This window comes from Bos indicus, chromosome 10 (assembly GCF_029378745.1).
Source record: "Bos indicus isolate NIAB-ARS_2022 breed Sahiwal x Tharparkar chromosome 10, NIAB-ARS_B.indTharparkar_mat_pri_1.0, whole genome shotgun sequence".
NCBI classification, from domain to species: Eukaryota; Metazoa; Chordata; class Mammalia; order Artiodactyla; family Bovidae; genus Bos; species Bos indicus.
The window spans coordinates 87,610,297-87,622,299 of NC_091769.1; the positions used below are offsets into that span (position 1 = coordinate 87,610,297).

Here is a 12,003-nt window from a genome sequence, read left to right on the forward strand (position 1 = left end):
CCTACAGGTAGTAAATGAGGAATTGGGATTCAAGCCCAGGCAATCTCCAGAGCACACTGAACAAGACGGTGTCATAATTCTGGAGCCATCCCCGCCCCTAACCTTCTTTCACTCTGGACTCCATGCTCGTTGTTTAACGCTAAATCCTGCCTGACTTTTTGCAACCCCATGAACTGCAGCACGCCAGGCTTCCCTGTCCTTCACTATCTCCCAGACTTTGCTCAAACTCATGTTTGGTGATGCCATCCAACCATCTTATCCTCTGTCTCCCCCTTCTCCTCCTGCCCTCAGTCTTTCCCAGCATCAGGGTCTTTTCCAAAGGGGAAACGGCCATGATCCAAGCTCACAGGATACAGGACTGCTTAGGACATCATTAGGTGAAGAGTGATGGCCAGGCCAGCGGGGCTGACTTCTGGGAGGATAGGCTGCCCGTGATAAAGTGCCCCCTGACTCCGAGGGCTCTTGAGCACTTAGCAGCCCCAGCTGTGGTCACTAGGGGGTCACTGGCTGGGAGCAGGTGATTTCCTCCTTCCTGGTTGGGCCCCTTGCTTCCGTACAGCTGAGACTCCACCTTAAGGATCAGATGTCACTCTAAAACCCCCACGCCTCCCCTGCTTTGAGCAGAGAGGGGGATCTGGAAGCTTCTCAGTGGAGGGGACGCTGTCCTGCCACTTCCTGATTCTACTATGTATTCAGGAGCTCCTTAAATTACAAATGCCTTTGGTTAATCAAAAAGCCTCGTCGCACATTTGAAAAATATGTAGAACTAACAAGGACAAGGACAGTAACAACTGTCAGCGTTGACTGAGCTCTCGTTACATAAGTCTTTTCCCTGAATTCCGCATCTGACTCATTCACCAAGGAAGGACCGTGAGTCCAGCAGGTGGAAGGGAGGGGCAGGCAGAGGTTCCCCTCCCCCTCTGCCCTCCACCCCAGCCCACCCACCTGACCGCTGCCACCCTGCTGGCCCCCTCTCCCGGCAGGCTTCTCCAACCTCTCGCTGGGGGACCAGATGAGCCTGCTGCAGAGCGCCTGGATGGAGATCCTTATCCTGGGCATCGTGTACCGCTCGCTGCCCTACGACGACAAGCTGGTGTATGCGGAGGACTACATCATGGACGAGGAGCACTCCCGCCTCGCGGGGCTGCTGGAGCTCTACCGGGCCATCCTGCAGCTGGTGCGCAGGTACAAGAAGCTCAAGGTGGAGAAGGAGGAGTTCGTGACGCTCAAGGCCCTGGCCCTGGCCAACTCAGGTACGGGCAAGGGTGGGGCCTGCAGGGGAGCTCAGACAGGTCTTGGGGCCCAGGGGAGCATGCACAGCTCTGGGGCCAGCGATTAGGGTGGCTCCAAGGAGCAGGAGTGGCATGATGATGCTAGAGCTTCTTGCCACCAAAGGTTGTGCATGAGGTGGCCCGGAGTTGCAAAGGTGGTGACGAAGGCTGGCATTGGTTCAGTATTTCCTAAGCCCTCTGCTGGGCCCTTGCCATGCAGATCAGCACGAGGGTTAAGGGCACAGGTTCTAGAGCCCAGTTGAGTGAGTGAGTGAAGTCGCTCAGTCGTGTCCGACTCTTTGCAACCCCATGGACTGTAGCCTACCAGGCTTCTCTGTCCATGGGATTCTCCAGGCAATAGTCCTGGAGTGGATTGCCATTTCCTTCTTCAAGGGATCTTCCCAACCCAGGGCTCTAGTAGTCTCCCGCATTGTAGAAAGATGCTTTACCGTTTGAGCAGAGCCCAGTTGCTAAGAGTCAAATCCTGCTTCTGTCACTTGAGCAAGTCTGTGCCTCATGTCACTCTGTGCCTCAGTTTCTTCATCAGTAAAATGGGAATAGCAAACAGTCCAGAAGATTCCACCCCAGAAGACTATGGAAGGGATTTATTTCTGTAAAATTATGCTTACAACATGCCTGGCACTTAAGTATGCAGCCTATTAAATCAATTAGCCGTGAACCGATTTTGTCTTACAATTCAACCCTATGAGCAACGGTCTTATCATTTTAAGCCCACTTTACAAATGGAGAAACTGGGGGCTTGGAAAGCTGAAGCACATTGCCCAGGGTCACACAGCCAAAGAGTACTGGGACCTAAGCCCAGGTCCCCAGATTCCAAAACCAACTCCAAGCTTATACAGGCTCCTTAAATCTCCTGCTCAAATTGCCCAGGCCCAAGAGAGAAAACCCTCCTGGCATTAAAAAGGAGGCTTCACTCCAGTTGTTTTAGCCTCTACCTACCAACTTCCGACTAGACTATCTGGGAGCTTAAATATAACCTGTGTCCACACTCAGAAGGTGTCCGCCCTCTGCAGGTACCAGGCCAGGTGCCGGGGGTTGGGGTGGGGATTGCAGAAGAAGGAGAAAGGTAGGCTCCCTCTCCTAAAGAAAGAGTGTCAGGCACGCAGACACTTCAAGTGGAAATGGGACCCAAGTTTGAATTCTAGCTGTGATATTTAGTAGCAGTGTGGCAACCTTCCGTAGCTCTGTCCCGTGTGTAAAGTGGGAACATCTCTGTCCCTCCTCTGAGCACTTTTGTTTTTTAAATGTTTTTTAAATAAGCACTTACCTCTGTGCTTTGCCTAGAGGAAATGTTCAATAAATATTAATTATTGTCATTATTATTAATATTTGAGGAAACAAGTGTTATCAGTGTGTGGAAGAAGGAGAGCTGGTTCCAGATGTACAGACAGGATAACCAGCTGGTTTGCTTGATGCTGTCGCACTTTCACTGGAAGTTCCATGTCCTGAGAAACAGCAGTTCCTGGAAAAGCAGGACAGCTGGCCCCCTAACAAATGGCTTCATGGAGAAGGCAGGGGTTGCCGTTGGTGCCCCACTCAGAACCCCCCTCACTAGCTTAACACACCCGTGCCCCAGCTGCTGAATTTTGCTGCTAATAGCTCATAGCTTCTCCCTTCACCAGAGACCTACCTTTATCTGCCTTGTTTGGAGGATTCCATCAACTCCCCACACCCCACACACACCTTCAGCCAATGGCAGACACACACAGGAGAACAAAAGGCTGGACTCCTGGAGTGGGATCAGAGCCAAGCGCTGCCTCCCTACCTTGCTTGCTCCTACCCTCGCTCTATCCTACCTCCCACCTTTTCTCCTGAAAGCACACTCTCCACAAATCCCCTGCACCTGAACCCCTGTGTCGGGCTCTGCTTCTAAGAAACCCAACCTAATAGACAGAGGGAAGCTTTTTTTTTTTTTTAGTTCAAATCCCTTTTATTAAAAAAAAAAAAAAAAAAACTAATGTAAAATAAGAATTAAACATTTTACATACCTCTGTAGAGACCATTTACCCACACCTTGGGATTCCAAAATTGCAATGTAGTCTTTGTTAGAGAATGCTAATGCTGTTGGGATTTTTTCATACAGTTTCAGGTTGACAGAGTAACTGATCAGGTACAGTTCCATAGAGTTCCACACACCAGCCCACCCATGTCCTCCAATCCCTGTTACCATTTCCCCTATTATTAACATCTCGGCTTAGTGTGGTAATTTGTTACAATTAATGAGCCAATGTTGATACATTATTATTAACCAAAGTCCAGAGTTGCCAGCAGAGCGCACTCTTTGTGTTGTCCGGTTCTATCTGTTTTGACAAATGTAGGGGACAGATCTCGGTCATCACACGTCATACAGCCGAGTCTCACACCCTCACAGCCCTGCACGCTCTCCTATTCAAAGGGAGGCATTGTAGTCAGTGGTCATAGAGGGGCTGGGGGTTTGCGAGGGCAGAGGAGGAGAGGAAATCAGTAAGAGCAGAGGACACTGGGGAGCACAGAGAGACGCAGCAGGGCTGGCCAGACCCTCAAGGGCACATCCTTGTTGTTGGAGTCTCCTGACCACTTCTCATGAAAGAGACCAGGAGCTCAAGCTTGCCCGGACCAGGAGAGGAGTGTGAAGAGGTAGGAGGCCGCTCAGTGGTCACCTCACCCCCCACGGACAAACTGCAAGGGCTCTCCGAGGACTATTCAGCTCTGCCAGCTGCTCTTGTCTTGATCTCAATACATACAGACAGACATGCACACATGCATATCCAAGTGCATGCATGCGCACACACACACACACACACACACACATGAAACTCCTAAGGACTGACGGGCTTCCCTGGTGTCTCAGTGGTAAAGAATCTGCCTGCAACGCAGGAGACACAGGAGACCTGGGTTTGATCCCTGAGTCAGGAAGATACCCTGGAGAAAGAAGGGTGTGGCAACCCACTCCAGTATTCTTGCCTGGAGAATCTCATGGACAGGAGAGCATGGTGGGCTCCAGTCCACAGGGTCACAGAGCCGGACATGAATGAAGTGACTGAGCACCCATGCAAAGACTGACAGAGCCCATCAGGAACTTCAGCTAGCATCAAGCTTACCTGAGTACATGCTTTGTCGTGAGCGACAGAGTGCCAGGAACTTGGACTTCTTGGCCCCGTGGTATTTACCAGGCCATCCTGCAGCTCTCTGCAGATCCAAGAGCTCTAAGTGGGAAAAGAGGAGTTTGTGATGCCCACAACCTTGGCTGAGTCATGGAGTGACCAGGTGCAGGCAGGAAACAGAAAGAACAGGCCTGTTGAGAGATTAGGCTAGAAGAGCTGTTGGTATTAGACTGGAGCTCCAGGACTGTGAAGGGAGTGGAGTGGAATGGGGTTGGTATAGGGAGCCTTGAAAGCCTCCGGGGACATGGCCTGTTCCCAGCAGCCAGGGGGAAGTCATCCAGGCAGATAGTGTGTTAGCTGGAGGAGAGAAGGGCTAGGAGATCATTGCCTGGAGGCAACCCACTGTGGGTGCCTCTGCTGAGGTTACGTGGGCCGGAGCACCTCAGAGGCTATTGCCCCAAAACAGCCCCTCGGGAGCCAGCTGGCTGTCTTTCACCCCCTCCTGGCCTCTCCAAGGCTCCTTGACAGCAGAAAAAAATTCATAGCCATTGATTTTGTAATTAACAGTTTATCAATGCCATCAATACAGACTCGCTGATAGATTGCAAAGAAATTAATCTTGCAATGTTATTTTATTTCATTTTCGGTCGAAGGCAGCTGCCAATTTTGGCCTCCTTGGGGAGGGCGGGGTGATGGGGAGAGGAAGCTGGCAGGAGGCATGGGGTCTGGATGGACAGGTCACAGCCTTACAGGGACCATGCTCTGAAATCAGCCAAGAGTGTAGGAATGGAGCCAGGTTTCTCCCCCAACTGCCAAAAGGAAGAGTCCTCACTGCCTTAGCAACAAGGAGCAGAACACTGTGGGGGAATCTCAGGTATGGGGCCAGCCCCTCAAGGGCATCTCCTGCCTTCTGAGTTCTCAAAGTAACGATAATAACAACATTTATTAGTTGCTTACTGAGTGCCTAATGACGTGCTGGCTCATTTAGCCCTCACCTGTGAGGCGTGCACCCTCATGTGCTCTGTGTCATGGACAAGGAAACAATCTCAGAGAGCCTAAGTAACTTGGCCAAAGTCACACAGCATCTAAGGCTCCAGAGTCTCATCCACCTCACTCTACTGCTGTTCTCGTAAGAGAAAGAGGCAGGGCCTGTGGAGGCATGGGCTAAGTGCAGGGGCCACAAGGTCAGAGGGCATCACTGGGGTCAGCCAGTTGGTACAGCTGCCCTCAGCGGTCTGGTAGCTAAACAAACACAGCATAGAAAGGAAAAAAAATTAGCAAACACAGCATGCAAAGAACTGCGCTGTTCCTTTGAGGAGTCTGGGAAACCTGCTCAGCCGTCCGTGGTGACCCACCCCGAGCTTCCAGTTCACTTGACCCACATGCACCCTTACCCTCCCACCTTGGACAGGCCTTGGGTGCTGCACTTCAGGGTGGAGGCTCAATATCTTTAAGGAATGTCAGAAGAAGGTGGGTTATTTTTCCAGAGGCCAGGAAGTGGGCTCCACTTTGCTTTGACTTGGACCCACCTGTAACCCAGCCATCGGCCGGCACCTCCTTGCCCCTCTGCGATTTAGGTAAATTTCACTTGGAATTCATGGCCAGAGTCCAAAGCCCTCCCCAGGATTTTCTAGAACTCCCAATAGCATCTCCCTTCTTTGTGCCCTACCTGTCCAGCCAAGCGATCTCAGTTCCCCCATACGCCCCACCTCAGGGCACCCAGATGCAGAACTCAGCCCCTTTATCTGTGTACATGCAACTGTAACAACTGTTCTGTAAGGTTAGGGAGTGCACTGAAGACTCGAGCTGGTGCCAAGTGGGAGCAGTAACAATAAAATCATGATGGTGACTATAATGATGGTGATGGCGGTGATATGACTGATCACATCATATGACTGATAAGCTGATATCATGATGCTGATAAGATGCTGATGGTGATGATGGAGGTGATGGTGGTGATGATGATGGTGGTGATATGACAGTGGTGATAAACTGATGATCATGATGGTGATAAGTTGATGATGGTGGTGATAAGATGGTGATGGTGGTGGTATTTATGGTGGTGGTGGTGGTTATGGCGGTGGTGATGGTTATGGCGGTGGTGATGGTATGGTGATGGTGGTGGTGATATGACATTGGTGATAAGCTGACGATTGTGAAGGTATAAGATAATGGTGGTAGTGGTGATGGTTCTGGTGATGATGGTATCATAGCTGTGACAAGTACTATTTTAAGCCCTTGATGGGTACTAACTCATTTAGCCTCTCAAGGTAGATCTAGGTATTATGGCCTTTCACAAATGAGGAACATGAGGTGCAAATGAAACAACGTGCTGAAAGTCACAGAGCTAGCAAGTGAGGGGGCAAGATCACAATTCCACCACTTTGGCGCCAGAGGTTCTCCCCCTCACCCCGCCCCACCTCTGGGGCAAACTGCTCCTGTTCAAACCCTTCACTGCCGCCTCCTGGTGGTTATCTAAGAAAAGTCTTCCATAGGCACAGATCTCTCCTTGGGTGTGAACCCCAGCTCTAGTCACTGGCCTCTGAGACTTCAGACCTGTAGCTTAACCTTTCTGAGCCTGGTTTTGTCTCTGTAACGTGAGGGTCTGGAAGGCTCTGAAAGCAGTGATGGGGGCCCCCTACACCCGGGGCTGCGCTCCGCAGTCGTACCGCTAATGCCCACCCCACTGTGTCCGCAGATTCCATGTACATCGAGGATTTGGAGGCGGTCCAGAAGCTGCAGGACCTGCTGCACGAGGCGCTGCAGGACTACGAGCTGAGCCAGCGCCACGAGGAGCCTCGGAGGACGGGCAAGTTGCTGCTGACGCTGCCCCTGCTGCGGCAGACGGCCGCCAAGGCGGTGCAGCACTTCTACAGCATCAAACTGCAAGGCAAGGTGCCCATGCACAAACTCTTCCTGGAGATGCTGGAGGCCAAGGTCTGATGGCCCGGCCCACGGACGGACTCCCGCCCAAGGACAGACGGATGGACCGACGCAAACACCTCCACAGCCACCAGCCTCAACATTCAAGTCCTGTATCATGGCCGTGAGCCGTCGCGGCGGAAGGGGCTCCTCGCCTCCTGGCTGTGTGCAGAGTCCCGGGTGCTGGAGGGGCGGGGGGTACGGGGATGGAAAGGCAGGTGCGGGGCTCATCTGTAACTGGCTTTTTTTTTTTTTTTTCATTTGGTATGTTGTGTTTTTTTCCTCCGCCATGGCAATGCCAAGGCCTGGGCCAGAGCTCACTCCCCCCCTGAGGCCGGAGACCACCAAGGAGGAAAGGCAACTTCTCCCCACCTGATCAGCAGGAGGCAGCACATACATTTCGTAACCACTTCTCCGACATCCCCGCCCACCCATCCCGGCCTCCACCCACGGCCTGGGCGGTCAGTGTTTAGTGCCAGGACTCTGGCATACTCAGGCGGGGGTATACCTTCGGAGGCTTTCCTCTCCCAGAAAGCAGGTACTTTCTTCCAGAGGCCCTGCCTACTCTGAGGTTCTGCCCCCCAGGAGGCCCCACGCCTTCCGCAGTCCAGAAGGTTTCCTCCCTCCAGTCTTCACCTAGGCTCCCAGGCCAGCCCAGCTCACCATCAGGGACTAGCCGCCAGAGCTCCTGGATTTTCCTAGTCACCCCGCCCCCTTGGTGCGCCCCCCACCCGCCTTCCACTGCTGCCCCAGGGTCCCCTCCTTCTCCACCCCGGCACCCCAGGAACCCCACTGCAACTTCCTGCCCGACCTCAGAGCTCACCCCCACTGTGGGTTCCACCAGCCAAGACTTCAGGGCCCACAGGTGGGGACGGTGCTGGCTCAGAGCAGAGCAGGGTCCAAGACACCACGCCCCAGCGCCCCCTCTTCTGCAGGCTTCTCCCGCTCCCTGGGGGCAGTCCAGAGCAGGTGGGCCTGGGGTACTGAGGGATATGCAGGGACCTGGCCCCTCCGAGGGCACCCTGGGCACTTGATTCTAGGCTGGCAGCTCTAGGAGGACCCGGGTGGAATAGGGAGAGGCCCAGACCAAGCTTTGCTGAGCACAGAAAGGCCCAGAAGCAGAGATGAGCAGGCAAGGGAACTCTGAAGACAGGGGCTCCACAGAGGTCACCAGCCTGCCTGATCAGTGGACACCAGGATGCCCCCTCCCTTGCCCTCCAAAGGGCAGGGTGAGCCAGTGCTGCAGGAGGGTTTGCACCCGCCATCCTTGGACTAAGGAGGTAGAGCGTAGCTCCCCGGGTGCTCAGATGCCAGCTTTCTGGCAGGAGACCCCCACCCCCTACCAGTCCATCAGGCTGTTGTGTAAGGTGCCAACCACCCCAGTTTGCCCAGGACCGGTTTTGGCATTGAGAGTCTATTTGCCAGGAAACCGTCCAGTCCTGGCCGAATGGGAACAGTGGGTCACCCATTTCAGTGAGCGGCTATGAAAGTTCGTTATAACCCACTCGGACTGGGGGAAGGGCAACTTGAACACACCATCTGGGGCTCATGGGGTTGGCTGAGAGCAGTTTACAGGACCTCCCATGGCTGAAGGAGTTTCAAGCATCCATCCAATCAGCTGTCTTCTAAAGCAGAGATCAGAGCAATCCCGCCAGGGACACTTTCCCGGGGAGTCCAACACATTCTACCCCCGACCTCTTGTCACTTTGAAAGGCAGGCAGCTCCACCCACCTAGCCCCAGGACCAGGAGGCCAGGCATCCTCCTCCACAGCCTCGCAGCCTTCCGAGGGAAGCAGCTGGTTCTGCCTCTCCACACCCAGACACGGCTCCTTCTGAACTTTTTCTTCCAGGATGTGCTAAGGTCACCCCAGGCATGAGAGCTGGCTAAATCCCATCTGCTGCTCTCAGATACCTTCATGGAGAAAATGTCAGGGGTTCCAAGAGACTTCACAGACCAGCGAAGTATGCTCCCTCCCTTTTTTGTCTATGGAGTCTTCAAGGCCAGAGTCATTTGTCTGGCAACACTGGAATGATCCAGGGTGCTGCTAGCATCCTGTGCAGTCTCTGATCTGGGCGGATAGATGCGCAGGTGCCTCTGAGGGACCAGGGTTAAAACCCAGGCCTGCTTAGCTGTTGGGGGCCGTTCATTGACTCCCTTAGCCTCTCACTGAGTTGTGTGCTCAAGGAGGCAGGGAGCAGAGGGTCGCATCTCATCACCCCCGTTCTGTGTTAGAGTCACTGCTCGAGCGTGAGGACCTGAGCTGTGAGCCGCTGCAGGGGCTAGTTCACAACTGGTCGTCACTGTCCATCTTTTCTAGAAAAAGCACCTCTGATTAACAGTGCAACAGGTGGTTTGTGGGCGGTGGTTGTTGCATATACAGGGCAGCTTTGCCTTGCCGGAGCTCATGCATCTGCCAGTGTGCCAGCGTTAGAGCCCCTTTATACCAGAGGGGGGCCATGATCCTGATGGCTTGGTGCCACTGAGGTGGCTGCTGCTTTTACATTAAAAAACTCTCATGGCAACAGGAAATGTACCGGGAACGATGAGAAGTCTGTTCAGTGGGGAAGGCCCTGGTGCGTACTTGATGGATCCATTGGCATTCAGAGAACTTTACAGGCCAACTTCTTAGTTGGGAGCTTAGCCAGCTTTTGGGACCTCCCTGGGAAGTGGGGAGGAGGTTGGGAGGGGGGTGACTTAGCGGAGGATGTGAAGTGAGGAGAGTTTAGGACACCCCATCCCACCTAAACAGAACAAAACTGAAGTTTTCCCCCCAAATCCACTGTTCCTTGGAAATCTGTAAAGAGGACATAACCCTTCTCAGTTGTACTCTCATGATACAGGTCATTGAAATGAACCAAGAAATAAAATGGAAAAAAAATCCAACCACAGAGAAGGTGGTATTGGCTGGGTTTTGTTTGGTGCCCGTGTCCCCACACTTTCTCGAGATTCTAGACTGGCTTTGGCACATGTGAACCTTGATAAGGGCTCGCAGTTTTGGTACAGAGGAAGCTTCAGTGATTCCCCAGGGCACAATTTAAGAACCGAGTAGGAAGACCAGAGCAGGATGTTGGGTGGGAGGCAGTGGCAGGGCCTTAGAGGAGCTGGAGTCTGCACCCGCCCCCTGGGTCAGGGGCCACCCTTCCCTCCAGGGTCCCCCCAGCCCCTCAACAGAAGGCAGAGGGGGTTGTGGGGAGGGGACAGAGGCCCGTGCCACGGAAGAGCACCAAAGAAAAGCACTATGTGGAGATTGTTTTATTTTCTAATAAGGATAATGTGGCTGGAATGGCTTCTTAAGATGTATATATTTTTTAAAATGATGGTCCCTTATTGCATCACCACCCCTGTACATACTCCCCCCTCTGTATGTGTTCTCCCAAATGCCCTAGGAGTCTTCCCATCCTGGTCCCATGTATCTGGAATCTAATAAATAAGGAACAGCCTATCAAGAGAGTCTCTTAACACATTATCTTGGCTGGCGGGCTGTCCGCTGGACAGCACTGCCTGCAGGTCTCAGGCTGATGCTAGGAGAGGCCATCGGGAGAACCAACTTGGCCTCGGGGTTCTCTGGGGGTTCAAATGGGCATTAAAATGTGTTCAGCGGCAAAATTCAGGGATGTAAATTAAGCGGTCTGAAAATCCCGTCTACTTCTTTTCAGGCTTTGAAACAATAAAAGTGAGGCCCTTTATTATTTTCCTTTGTGTCAGAAAAATGGAGCATCAGATATACGTGAACCAGAAACAATCCATTGCCTTAGGACTTTGAAGTGCGTCTGTATGTATGCATGTGACACAGACCGTGCAGGATGCCCTCATGTTGTACCCTCAGCGCACACTCAGGTCCTGTGAGAGGCAGAAGGAAGGGCCTGAAAGAAAGCAAGAGGACTGTATCAGGATGCTTTTTGTTGCAGGTAAAAACATCCCAGCTTATATGGGCTTCCTGGACTCACTGCATTGGATAGATGTGAAATCTATAAATGGGGGCAGGCATCAGGTAGGGTTTGATCCAGAGGTTCACAAAGTCAATGGAACCCTGGCTCTATGCCTCTGATTCTCTCAGTTCTGCCCTCTTCTGTCTGTATGCTTTGTCTTCACACTAACCTCTTTAATAGTAACAAGAAGACTGCCAACTTTTTATTTTGCATCATGGATAGAGAGGGGAAAAAAAATCTTCCTACAACCATGGAAAATATCTGGGCTTCATTCTGAATCCCAGTGAATTTTGTGCCTGTCCTCACTGTGACCACCTTGGGGTGAGGCCAGTCACAGACATCAGTCTAGCAGCCTCAAAAAAGAGTTGGTTTGAAAGTCTAGGAGGCAACCAACCAGCTATGATACCCACAGAACCCACACACCTAGACAGCTCAAGGTCTGATCAACTTTCAGTGAGCAGTCAAGTTCCCTGAAGCTCTTGGAAGAGAAAAGACACATGGCAGTCTCTGAATCAACACCTAGCAAGTCTTGAGCATGAGTTAAGTATTCATGGAAGTGAAAGTACCCGATGTGGATTACTTTAGGTAAATTCTCAATTCACCTATATCTGGTGCATGTGCACATGTATGTATACCCACGGCCCTTCCACACACACAGCTGGTATTAAACAGTTATGAAAAACAGTCAGCCATAGCATTATATAATGTAATAAAAATAGAAATTTTTATTGGGCTGTATTTTAGGATTTTCTGTACTTCAATTTGCCTAGATAATT

General features: G+C 52.1%; 1 protein-coding gene across 2 annotated transcripts in view; it reads left to right on the top strand.

Annotated features, from left to right (window-relative positions):
• ESRRB (estrogen related receptor beta) overlaps window positions 1-10,740 on the top strand; it is a 186,182-nt gene extending 175,442 nt beyond the window's left edge. For both annotated transcript variants that reach the window (XM_070797896.1, XM_070797895.1), the window contains exons 6-7: window positions 984-1,253; window positions 7,074-10,740. In XM_070797896.1, coding sequence (XP_070653997.1) covers window positions 984-1,253; window positions 7,074-7,318 — 515 coding nt within the window. In that variant the 3' untranslated portion in view covers window positions 7,319-10,740. The remainder of the gene's footprint in view (window positions 1-983; window positions 1,254-7,073) is intronic.
• Window positions 10,741-12,003: the final 1,263 nt, after the last annotated feature.